The 13,748-nt window shown below is 34.3% G+C and overlaps 1 protein-coding gene across 1 annotated transcript in view; it reads right to left on the bottom strand.

Annotated features, from left to right (window-relative positions):
- The window catches only part of CNBD1 (cyclic nucleotide binding domain containing 1), a 492,475-nt gene that overhangs the window by 184,397 nt on the left and 294,330 nt on the right, over nucleotides 1-13,748 (bottom strand). Inside the window, exon 5 of the mRNA XM_069103480.1 lies at nucleotides 4,687-4,832. Within this exon, the coding sequence (XP_068959581.1) occupies nucleotides 4,687-4,832 (146 nt within the window). The remainder of the gene's footprint in view (nucleotides 1-4,686; nucleotides 4,833-13,748) is intronic.

Raw genomic sequence — 13,748 nt, 5'->3', positions numbered from 1 at the left:
AAGAAAGAAAGAAAGAAAGAAAGAAAGAAAGAAAGAAAGAAAGAAAAGAATATAGAGAAATATCAGTCCTCTTTGATGACAAAGTGACCTCTATAATATATAGGATTACAAAGGAAAATAATTATATTGAAATACTTTTTTTAAGTTCATAGTAGGGGAAGCTAGGTGGTGCAGTGAATAGAGCACCAGCCCTGGAGGCAGGAAGACCTGAGTTCAAATGTGACCTCAGATACTTGACACTTAATAGTTGTGGGACCTTGGGCAAATCACTTAACCCCATTACCTTGTTTTCTCCAGTCCAAAAAAAGAAAAAGTTCGAAGACCCCAGGTTAAGAACTATTCTTTACTATGTTAAAGAGTTGTTTTGTTTTGTTTTGTTTTGGGGTGGGGGAAGTAGGACAAGGTTTATGAGATGAATATTAAGAAAGGAACAGTGGAATATACTAGAGCAAGGCAGCTGGGTGGGGGGAGGGGAGCAATTGTTAGGACACTCCTTTGCCCTAGGAGCTTTCTTTAAATCTGCTTCTTTAACATTGCAAAGAAGAGCTGAGAAATGGTCCAAGTAACTAAGCCCCTCAGAGAATGGGATTATGACCTTCTGTAATAATAAAACAGAAACAGCTAGATCTATCAGTGGATAGAGCACCTGTTCTTAAATCAGGAGGACCTGAACTCAAATCCAATTTTAGACACTAAGTAACCCTGGGCAAATAATTTAAGCCAAATGCCTCAAAAAGGAAAATTTAAAAAAAAAGAAAGAAAAGACTAAAACAACAGTTGGGTTAAGTATTTTATGGGATAAACCTTTTTTGCTAATTTCTAAGGTAAGAGGAAGTAGTATTGGTGACCAAAAGATAAACCATGACTTTCCTATCCCTGTTCCTTCAGAGCAACCTCACGTGGTTAGATGTAACTTTAGTTTGAAAGAGGTTGCAAGAATATCAATAGAGATACTGTGATTTTATTCCCATTTGTAAAGCTATACCTAGAAGTCAAAAATAGTATACTTCAGCCTGCTTGTCTATGTATTGTCATTCATGATACCCAACTCATAGCCACCCTGGGTAGGCAGAGTAGCTTCCCTGATGGGATGGTGATGTGGATTTCATAATATTCCTACTGACCACACCTCTAAAGCTAAACAGAGAAGGACTTGCCACCCAGCAAGAAGCAAGATTGTCAGCTCTCTGGAGACCAAAGGGAGGCTTTTCCCTGGAGCTTTGCCTAGCATTAAAGTCAATGTATAAACACCAAGGTAAATCTTGTCTTTATTGTTAAGAGGATCATTAAATACCCACAAATCAGGGTTGATTTCCACTTGTCAGGAGTATTTTCTTCCAAAAATTATTTAAGACTTTCAGTAATCTGGCTTGAGATGAGTCTCTCTTTGTCTATGAGTGGCACTAAGGGTCTAGTACTTAGTACCTCATTAGAATAGGGCCACCTCTCATTATAATATTCATTCTTTCATTAAATGTTAACCAATAAGAGTTTATTCTCACCTGTCAGGAACACCTAGTCTTCCAAGGGTATATAAAAATCAAGAGTTCTCCATGAATTATCTTTTGGATTATGAGAGAAAGTCAAATGACCATCCTTTTATTAATTATTCACTAGCCATAATTAATAAAATGATTAATTAGCCAGAAATTATATCTCTTGAACATTTCATACATACATACACAGACAGACACACACACAAGCACACACACACACATATATATACACACACACAACATATAATATATACAAATATATATCACTGTATTCTTTCTTTCAAATTATGGGTATTTAGCAAATGTTTATGGAATGAATAGGTATTACCTGGAAAGGAAAAATTATGTGACATTATAAATGTGCATAGCATAGTGAATTTCTCTTCTCTATCTTAGACCTAAATAAAAGGATTAGTACTACATAGTTTTAATTTTCCAATTTATTTCAATTTTCTAATTTGATATATAATATTCTAATGCCTAATTAATCTAATTTCTCTCTTTACCTTTATAAAATGAACTTTTATTAATTCTCTCATTTTTGCCACTTTCATAAAATAGATATAATTTTCTACAGCAGTTAAAAGACTAAAATTTACATTTTATATATTGTCAGGTCAGCACTAAAGTGAGGATATATAACACTCAGAACTACTAGCCTGTTGACAGATAACAGAGGGAGACTTACTCTAATCATGTATTTTACAGCAGTGTTCTTCCAACACTAGAATAGATCATAAAAGCTGTGGTTGGTTTCTATTATCCATCTTCTGAGCAATGACACTTTGGGTTATCCATCACAAGAAGAATGACATTTAACATTATACATCATCTTCATGATGGCTCTCTGATGATGTGCATCAAAAAGGAGTGTTTCCTTGGTAATTTTGTATTGTACAAGTTTAGTGTGGCTTATAGGAAACTATGTCTTTGCTTAGAGAAAAAAAAAACCTTAACTTATTATATGCACATGAGGGAAATTATTTTGCAATTATTGTATTAATAAACAATTATTAAATTAAGATCGAGGTTTTTCTCCTGATATTTTCTCATGTAAAAAGTCAGTCTCTGAAAGACATGACTGATTAATGAGAACATACTGTTTCATCTTGGGCTTGACCGCATCCAACTAGGAGATCTTACTTCTGTTTAGAGCATAAACAGAATGCACTCTAGGCAAGTTCTCTTTGTATCTCTGCATTAGAATTTAGGCTGACCCAGGTCATGAAGAAGAAAACCAACTAAAGTGATCTGTATGGAGACAGATTCTCCTCTCTAGATTGCTAGAGGCTGCTGAGTCTCATGATCAAGTCACATTCTCAGAAGGAGGAGCTGACAACTTCTAATACACCTATTCATTAAATATTCATCAAGTTGATTTCTACTTGTCAGGAGCATTTTCTTTAAAAAAAAAAATTTAAGGTTTTCAGGTTCTCCTTGTTTTTGCCTTTGGTTTTCCAAGAGAAATAACTGACCACTGATTTGTTCATTTTTAGCTAACCTAATTAATAAATTTGTTATTAATTACCCAGAAACTTTGGGGGGTTTTATTCATCACACATGCTTCTCAGTAGTAATAGTTGTCTATTTACATCTGCATATCCCCAATGTCTAGCTCAGTGATTTGCATATAATTGGTGCTTAAAAAATATTTCTTAAATTGAACTGCCTTGAAAGCCAAAGCAGTCTCCCCTTTACAATACAAACAAGTTCTGGTTCCAGTTACTTCTGGTAACTGTGACCTTAGGGAAATATTTTAATGCTCTGTTGCTGGGTTTCCCCATTTTCACTACGTGACGACTCCAGGAGAATTCTGTTAATCTTCTTTGAACACACTGAAACAGAAGTGCTGAGAAACAAAGGAACTTTTTAAAGTTTCCTGAAAAGAATGAGTCCAAAAACCTGTGGCCACACAATTATCTAAGGAACACACAGCATGATTTGAAATTCCTCTAGAGACACCAGCTGCCTCAATAGCAGGTTGTAAAACAGCTCTAAGGGAGCCTGGCTGAGTGAGTGAAGCTTCAAACATGAATAAAGAAAAAGGGGTGATACAAACATTTAGGGAGGTCTCATTGTCCTTTCAATTGGATGAAGAAAGAAACTTGAAAAAAAGGTTTAGTTCTTAATGGGTTCACTGCTTTGTTATGAAAGTTGATCCTAAAGAAGCTATGAAATTAAAGCACCAAGAAGAAGGAGCTCCAGGGAAATATTTCAACATAGACAGGTGTAAGCCTTAAGGCTTCTGAGTGAAGATAGTGAATATTGTTTGAATGTCTGAACGCATGTTTTTGTGAAATCTAAATTTGGACCTTTTATTGCTTAATAAATTTTATTAAATTTAAATTTATATATATTTAGTCAAAAGCTGTGTGTATTCAAACTATGCCAATTTGATCATTTTTATTCTCTCTACATATAAATTAGATTTATAATATTTATTAAATGAGTCGACCTGGCCTCATTTAAAGATGGAAAAGTCTTTTTCCTTCTAAATATTCATTAAACGGCAGAAATAATTCATCTAATTCTAAAATCTACTCAAGCTGATAACAAAATAATGTTAAATATAAATACTCTTTTTATTGACTTGTTTATTTTATTCTTATTTCCCCCTAACAGTATTTATGATTATGTGTTTACTACTTGTGGTAGTCAAATGGTCAAATACCAGGTCAAATGGAATTAATTGTAGTGGGGTAGGAAACATGAGATGGAGTCAGGAGAAATGGGTTCCAAAACTGACAAATAGGTAAAAATTTCTAAAAATAAGTATTTTTTAGATGAAGTAGGTATTTAGTAGGTGCAAGGGACATTTTGAGTGATTTTTTTTTTATTTACCAGAGGGAAAAAAATAGAAAGCAGTGTCATGAAACTTGACAAAGGGATCCAGTGGATTGAGTTCATGACTAGGAGATCTTCCACTCTGAACATTTAACCCTGGGCTTGTCAAACAAACTCTCTACTCCCAGCTTTCCTACCAATTAGCTATACAAGTGATTGAAGTGTATTGTTCATTAAATTCATATTGGAAAAGACAAGTGCTAAAACTAGGAATGGTTGGCCATATCCGGTTCACACCTTTAACTAAATCTAATATGTGAATAAGAGTAGAAGGCTCAAGATACTGAAGCATCATAACTCCATAGAAGTTTAACTGAGAAGAGTATTTCACATGCTATGCCATTACCCGTGGTGCCTTTCAACCAGGTTTCAGCAGTGATATTTCGACTAAGTGCCTTGAAGTCTTCATGTGTCAACTGAGAAGATAGATCAGGCATGGTTTTCATCATCTTATATACAAAGCGACGCTCTGCATGACTCCTGTGAATGGGGCTGTAAAAAAAAATAGTTCAAATGTAGACAATGTTTACAACTTCTTCACTGTGACTTATTTAGAAAAAAAAAATATACTAGTGGACTTCCATGAAGACAGCAACCCAAAGAACTCAAATTAAAAAAGTAAAGATTACAAAATAAAAAGTAAAAAACAATCATAAGAAAAATGCAATGAAGAAAAATCAATAGTAACATCAAAAATAATGCGCTGAAGCACCATAAAATTCTATATATAGACATTCATATGTATATGTTTTCATATATGTGTATGTGTGTGTACATATACACGCATTTGGAAACAAAGATCCAACTTTTTAACACCAATATTCTACCAGTATTATATAGCTCTTAGTACATTATAAGGGATTATCATAGAGCGAGCAATAGAGAGATATAAGATGTAATACACCATATACATGTATATAAGAAATAATGACCTGCCAGTAGGAACTGGAATAAAGGATCTCACCAAGGAAATATATTAAAGAAAAAGAAAATGAGAACTAGGGGATAACAGGAGGAGTCTCTGAGGACTCCACTTGTATCCTTTTGGTGTCAGAAGGAATTAGAGAAGGACTTTAGAACTGCTCTAGTGAACCTATGGAAGAACATGAATGATCACTATATGTTATAGGCAACCATGAATGGTTTGCAATCTATGTTGATGGAAAGAACATTCAATTCAATGAGATCACAGAATCACATGAGTTAAACTACATGCTAAAAGTTAAAGGAAAACATGAAAAAGGCATGAAATGCAGAGGAAGGATCTAGAAGTTCCTCACTGCCAAAATCTTTTTGCACCCAGGCAGACCATATTCCATTGACTGAAGCTTATAAAAGTAATTTGAGGACAGCTAGGTCATACAGTGGATAGATTACTGGGCCTGGAGTCAGGAGGACCTGAATTCAAATCCTACCACACACTAGCTGTGTAACCCTGTCCAAGTCATTTAACCCTGTTTAACTCAGTATCCTCACCTGCAAATGAGCTGGAGAAGGAAATGGCAATGTATTCCAACATCTTTGCCATTAAAACCCCAAAAGGGGTCACAAAGAGTTGTACACAACTGAAAATGGCTAAACAACATAAAAGTAACTGATTTGCCCAGGTTTACATAATCAATCAGTGCCAGAGACAGAATTTGAACCCAGTTCTTCTGGACTTATAGCTGAGCATTCTAATCACTGCCAACAAGTGGCAAAATAATATTAGTGACTACTTGAAACTAAAGGAAATTAAAGAATTACAAAAGATACAGTATTTCAGTATTCCTTAATCTTAACCATAATCAAACTTCCAGGAAAATGCTAATGAGCTATGCTGTTCCTACCATTAAGGTAATGAGCATAGCATGCATGCTCTAAGCCAACATTTCAGAACTGCAGAAGAGGATCCTGAGGGGAAAAGTATGAATGCAATAAAAATACTACGAAAGGAACACAACCCAATCATAACAGACTCACCAATTCTCATAGTAAAATTGATCACCTAGAAAAAATAATCCTATACACTGATTATGAAGCATGTGTGAATTGAGTATGAATTCTTTTCAGAAGATAATTTTAGTAGCTTTATACTTTTATTAGTTCCACTATTTTTTTTCTATTTAAAATGTTAACAATTAGAAATTTCATTAAGACAAATGGTATAGTGTAGTGGATAGAATCAACTTTAGAGTCAGGGAGGTCTGGGTTCAAGTCCTCATGCTATTGGGTACTGGCTGTGTGACCTTAGACAAGTCACTTAACCTCTCAGTGACAGGTTTTTTTTTTGTGTGGGTGTTAAGTATCTGAAGCCAGAACCAATCCCAGGTCCTCCCAACTCTGGGGCCGGTGCTATTACTCACTACACCACCTAGCCGCCCCCAAGATCCATTCTTGAGGAAAAGACAACTGAAGAAGACTTGCAAGGAGTCAGGTGAAGAATTATATAGGTAAAATTTTAAAAGGAGCAGGTGTTCAATCACATACTACCAGGCAACAAGTGTCAAATAGAATAACGCTGGGTCTTGATGAAGGGGCACCAGAATTTGATGCTTTGCAATTCATTTCAATAAACATTTATTAAAATTCTAGAATCATAGAACCTTAAGAACTTAAGGAACTGTATCTCCTCTGCAGCATTAAAAAAAGTTATGGTTTTCCAGACTCTCCTCGAAGATGGTCAATGACAGGAAAACTCACTAGCTTCCAAAATACCCAATTCCATTTAGAGAGAACTCTAATTTTTAGGGAATCCCTCCTTATAATAAAATTGTCTCCCCATGATTCCCAGTGACTTTCTCTAAACTTTCTTCCAAATGAGAGCTCTTTAAATATTAGAAAACAGGAATAATTTTTCCAATAAAATACATTTTCTCGAGGCAAAACATGCTGTTTCTTCAACTGCTTATTTGGCATTCTATCAAATTACTCTACTATTTTGATAGTCCTTCTCTGTATACATTCCAGCAAAGTATTTGTTGTAAGAAGCTTTATCAAATATCTAAATGAAATCTAGGTATATGTCTATGGAACTTCTTGTATATACACGTTTAGTAATAATACACAAAAATGAAATAAGGAGTGTTATTCAGTCAATAAGCATTTAGTAAGTGCCTGCTATGTTCCATGGACCACACTAAACAGTGGAGATGGAAGAGAATTTAAAGATAGACCCCATTCTCAAGAAGTGTGTGATCTACTAAGGGCAAAAGAAAGCAAACAATTACATACTAGGGCTATCACAGATAACTAGATACTGGATAAATTGGAAATAATCAACAAAGGGAAAGCACTAGGATTAAGGGAGTTCAAAACGGCTTCCTTGTGGTGGTGAGATTTTAGCTGAGACTTGAAGGATACAAGGGAAGAGAGAAGGCAGAGATGAGAAGAGATGAAATCCAGATAATTTTAAGTTTGACTCTGTAGGTGGAATGTATTGAACAGAGGAATGACATGGTCAGACCTGTGCTTTTGGAAGATTAATTTTATAGGGGAGTAGAGGATGGACTAGAGTGGGGAATGACTTGAAGTAAGCAGACTAACTAGCAGGCTATAAGATTGTTCATAATTAAACCAGAAGAGCTCATAGTAATCAGCATTTCTAAGCCTAAGCAAATAACCATTTTAATAATTCTTCCTAGAATTTTACCTAGAATCAAATTCTAGCTAATTAGCCTATAGTTTATATGTATTGGTTGATTTTTTGGAAACCAGTATATTAGCCGGCCTCCACAACTTCCCCACCTCTAATATTTTCCATGATTCCTAAAGCCCACTGACACTATTTCATCTACCATATCTACAAGTTCTTTTTAGTACACTGGGATGTAATTTATCTGGACCAGGTGGCTTGAACTCATTTAGAGTAGTTAATTGCTCTCTTCTCATTTATCTTTATTTTTCATCCCTATTAATCTTATTTATACCACCTTTCTCAATATAAAGATCATTATTATCCTAGCTAATAGAAAAAGAAACAAATAGGAATTGAATAATTCTGATTGTCTCTGACATAAATTGTTGTACCATACTGTCCCAAAGAGTGGGCCCAGCTATTCATCATTTACATAACTTTTTAAAAATAACTTATTATTTTTCTTAATTTCATGATCTTTTTAAAGTATCATCTTGTTTTGGGCCTTAGCATTCCTGAAACTATTTAGAAGTATATTGCTTTATCACTTTCATTTCCAAATGTATTTCTTCTAACCTTCCCTATACAGAGATCCATCTTAGAAATTAACAAAGAATGAAAATGAATATGGAGTGAAGGAAAAAGCAGTAGAATACAACTAACCAACATACCAGTGGAGTTTGACAGCATACATAATGATGCACATCTCAGCTCTGCAAAAAAAGTATGAGGCTGTATTTTCTCCTATCTTGGTTATCATTTGGTTATTATTATTATACCATCTACCCTACTCCCACAAAGAAGAGATGGATCTGCATTTTCTCATCTTTCTTCCAGGATAATTTTAGTCAATAAAATTCAGTTTCATTTTTTGGTGTTTGTTCCTTTCATTTACAAGTCATAACTCTTTAGCCATTGTCCACTCAACAGACATCATGTTTAGTTCCTTTTTATGACAGAAAGTCCTAACAGCAAAATTTCATTGTATGTGTGACTTTTTTGTCTTTGGATTTATTTTTGTGTATGCATGTTTAAATAGTGGTATCTCCAGGTCAAAGAGTATAGATATTTTAATAATTTATTTGAGTTCAGTTATTTTTCAGTTGTGTATAACTCTACATGATCCCATTTATGGGTTTTTTTTTTTGGCAAAGATACTAAAGTGGTTTGCCATTTCCTTCTCCAGATCATTTTGCAGATGAGGAAACTGAGGTAAACAGAGTTAAGTGACTTTCTGAGGGTCACACAGCTAGTTTCTGAGGCCAGATGTGAACTCAGAGAGAGGGGTCTTCCTGATTACAGGTCAGGCACTGAATCCACTATATAATCCATTTACCCAGTAACTTCATAGAATAATTCCAAATTACTTTCTAGAACAGTTGGACGCATTCAAAGATTTAATATTATGCCAGCTTGACTATCTTTCCACAACTGTTCTTTATCATCATTGAAAAATTTCTGGACATGAGGTAAGACTTCAATGTTCTTTTGATATTCATTTTCTTGATATTTTTTCTCTTGTTATTAAAGATTCTTATTTTTGAAAATTATTCATATCTTTGTAATTCATCCATCAATCAATGAGCAAGTATTGACTAAAGGTCTGATGTTTGTTAGATACCATGTACCTTTTAGCTACTAGAGACTGGCTCTTGGTCATATATTTTTGTTAGTATTCTGCATACCTTGCATATCAGACTCTTATTGGGGGGGTTGTATTTTGGGTTTTTTTCCCAATTACATATGAAGGAAAATTTTAGTGTTCATTTTTACAAGATTTTGAGTTCCGAATTTTTCTCCCTCTCTCTATTCCTTCCTCTCTTCTGAAAATGGCAGGCAGTTTGATATAGTTTATACATGTGCTATCATGCAAAATATATTTCCATATTAGTCATAGTTGTGGAAGAAGCAGATCAAAAGGAAAAAAAAAACACAGGAAAGAATAAAATAAGTGAAAAAATAGGCTTCAATCTGCATTTACAATCCATCAGTTTTTGGATTTGGATAGTATTTTCTATCATGCGTCTTTTGTATTTTGTCCATTGTACTATTTATAATCTTTCCAGGTTCTGCTTATTTTACTCTGCATCAGTTCATACAAGTCTTTCCAGGTTTCTTTCTGAAATCTGACTATTCATTATTTCTTATAGAACAATAGTATTTCATTACATTCGTATACCACAGCTTGTTTAGCCATTCCCCAAATTATGGGCTTCCCCTCAATTTCCAATATTTTGCCACCACAAAAGGGCTGCTATAAACATTTTTTCACATGTATATCCTTTTTTCCTGTTTTATCCCTCTTTGGGATACAGACCTTGCTCAGTCGAAAGGTATGTTCAATTTAGTCACCTTTTGTACAAAGTTATATGCTCTCCAGAATGGTTGGACCAGTTCACAACTCGACCAGTAGTGTATTAGTAGCTACATTTTTCACGTATTCTCCAACATTTATCATTTTTATTTTTGTAATAGTAGCTAATATGAATATCATACACTTTTAAGACACTTTTGATGCAAAGATTTTTTTCCTCTTCTTATCCTGGTTGCAACATTTTTAAAATCTATGTAATTTTTTTCCCCCATTGTACCTATTTCTCCTTCAATTTTCAAGATGTCTTCTTTTCATTTGGGGATTCTGTTGTTGTTGATTTTCTAGGTTTCTAAATTGTATGCTCAATTTGTATATCCCATATTTCTCTATTTTGTTAATGTGTGTTTTCAGAGGTGTTTTTTTTTAAGTTTCATCAGAAAACTTCTTTAACTTCAACTCAAATATTTTGGTACATTTTGTCATCATTATAATACTCAATACTATTCTTACAGCATGTTCATTTATTTATCTTCACTTACACAACTTCACTTCTATGTATATGTAATTTTTATGTATATATAACACCGTCATGTATATGTAATTTTTGTTTGTATTAATTGATGAGCTTCCTGTGTAGCTATATCAGTCTGTTTATGTACCTTGGTATCTCAGGTCATACATATGTGATTTTCTAAAAGTTTAGTGAACGAGATAACCATTCTCCCCCTTAACTATATTGATCTCCAATGGCAGGGTTACTTTTGTGAAGTATTCCATCACTTCTACTCCTCATCTACTGCTTTCTTACTAGTCTCAAAAAGATACATAATACTAGTTCCATTTTATCTATTATGAAAAATAAAATTATTAGAAAAGTAAATTTAAAAATTATCTTGCGTTTTTAAAAATGCATCCTATATGTTTCTGATGGCAAAATAAATAGTCAAGAATTCAGCATAAGAAGAAAAGTGGCAGCATCATTTCTAGAAATCTGTGACCCCAAAATAGAGATGTCCATGTAAAAGAAAAGAAAGGATCATTGGGGTTTGGTAGGCCCATACCATCACATAAGGACATAAGAAAATTTTCCAAAATTCCTTGTCTAGAATCTCACTCTCTTGTAAGCACATTTGCTCATATACTTTTTGACACATATAAATGTGGGATGCTTTCCTAATTATGGATATTTAAGAAAACGTATCACTTAAAGTAATCTAGGGAAAAGGTATGTTATCCTAGAAGCTGCAGGCCAAAAATATGTCACAGATACAATCTGAGTCTTTTATAAATGCTTCCTCCTTAAAGGCCAGAGTAACGCAAAGATTTAATTTCAGAAACTAGACTTTAAGATTTGATCCTTTCAGGAATGTGAAAAAGTACTGAAAAAAGGCATTAATACTAATTTTGCAATTCAGTTGGTGCCCCCAATTTCTAGGCAGTACACCATCAAATTCTACAGTAGGAAGCCATGGTGGGCTTATAATTACTCACTAATTAGTGCCTCCTTAACCATCACTATGCACATCATCTTCTATCTGTCCTCTCATTTGTACTGTCCAATCATTTAGGGAAGAGTGAACTGAATAAAGATTCAGCCTTATTAGATCATCCCAATTCAGGTGACAATTATTGGCTGCTACTCAATATTCTAGAGAGTGGGTTTGGTCATTCAAGGAGCAGATAGCTGTCAGAGGCACGATGTGACTGTCTGGTGAGCTTATTGCTGTTATATACATCTCAGATCTAACAGAGCTGGCAGAGAACCTGTTACCTCTACCTGCCCAGGCTAATGGTGATGAATTGTTGTTGCTGAGCAATGACTTCTTCATTCCTGGAAAGAAAGGGTTTTTAAGACCAGTAAACTGTCTTCCTATACCCTGGTACCTGCACTATTTCTTCCAAGGGGAGAACACTTGCAACTCAGAAACCTCAATGGCATTTGAAGGAGAAAAGATAGAAAGCACATTTCAATACATCTCATGACAGGAGGCTAAATATACTAATCTTAGCACAGTTTTTATTTTTTTGAAATTAATTTATTTATTCTTAGTTTCCAACATTCACTTCCATAAGATTTTGAGTTCCAAATTTTCTCCCCATCGCTCCCCTCCTCCCACCCCAAGAATGGATGTACTTTGATATAGGCTTTACATATACATTGATATTGAACCTATTTTCACATTAGTCATATGATGAAGAATCAGAGTCAATGGGAGAAAACATGAAAAACTGGCATAGTTTTAAAAAGGGGATGGGAATGCTTCCTGAAATTCATATGAATTATGAAACTTACATATTTTAACATGTTCATGAATTCTCAATTCTTGATGTGCAAGCTGCATTTCATTTCAGAGTTGTAAAGTTTCTCATTGACAGGAACCAGGAATCACAGAGCCAGTGATTGTTACTATCAATAGGAAGGAACTAGAATTGTGGCTTCATTCATATAGTAAACTCCTATAAGAAGAAATTCCCTCTACCAAAGAAGTCTGGTGCCTTTTTTACAATTTAAAATCTTAGAGAATTGCCTAGTACACTGAGAAGTGACTTTCCTGGGATAACAGAATTAGGATGTATCAGAAGTGGGAGTTGGACATGGGCCTTCCTGGCTTCAAGGAAAGCTTCATTTCTTTATGCCCCATTGCTTCATCACCAACAACTTACATTTATACTACAGTTTCAAAGTCTGTAAATCTCTTTGCTTAAAAATAGTCCTTAGAGTTGTTTTACAAATGCAATCATCTTCATTTGACAGAAGAAGAAACAAGGCTCAGAGGTAAAAAACCGGGTCACACCCAAGTAAGTGTCTCACTTATATCTTCCAAATTCATCACTTTTTCCTCTACATCACCCTTCCTCTGGTGAGGTTATGCTCAAAATATAAAGCTTTAACTGCAAATACAAGGGTTAATACACACACATCAAGAAAAAGAAAAAGATAGAAAGTATCTTTAAAAATATTTTAGGTCTAATTTTTACTAGCCCAGGTAAGGAGAAACCCTAAGTAAGGAGCAGAGATAACTAGTATCAGAAGTTATCTTCCCAACTTCATTTTATTCACGGGCTTTTACTTCTTCCCCAGACAAGCATTTTATCCAAATTAAAAATTATAGACTTAGAGATTTAGAGCATGGAGAGACCTTAGAGGTCATGTATTCCAGCCCTCTCATTTTATGGGTGAGCAAGCTGAGGACAGGAGAGTTTCCATAGCTTACCCCCAAGGTCACAAAGATAGCAAGTGGAAAAAAAATAGATTTAAACCCATATCATCTAACTCCAATTTTAGTACTATGAATGAGATAGACAAGTAAGTCAAAACAAACCAACAAAAAAATCTGATACCAAATAATTTTATATAATAACAAGACTTTTAAATTTATTATTGGTTCTAAAACACCTTCTTCACATACTTCTGTGAGTTTATCTGTTTAGAATTCAGTTTTAATATGATAAAAATCTCTTACAGTTTTGAGGGTTA

The sequence above is a fragment of the Petaurus breviceps genome, unplaced genomic scaffold (genome assembly GCF_028583685.1).
Source record: "Petaurus breviceps papuanus isolate PSGF00001 unplaced genomic scaffold, PetGlider_PUasm1.0 582, whole genome shotgun sequence".
In the NCBI taxonomy this organism is placed as follows: Eukaryota; Metazoa; Chordata; class Mammalia; order Diprotodontia; family Petauridae; genus Petaurus; species Petaurus breviceps.
This window is presented reverse-complemented; position numbering and strand designations above follow the sequence as displayed.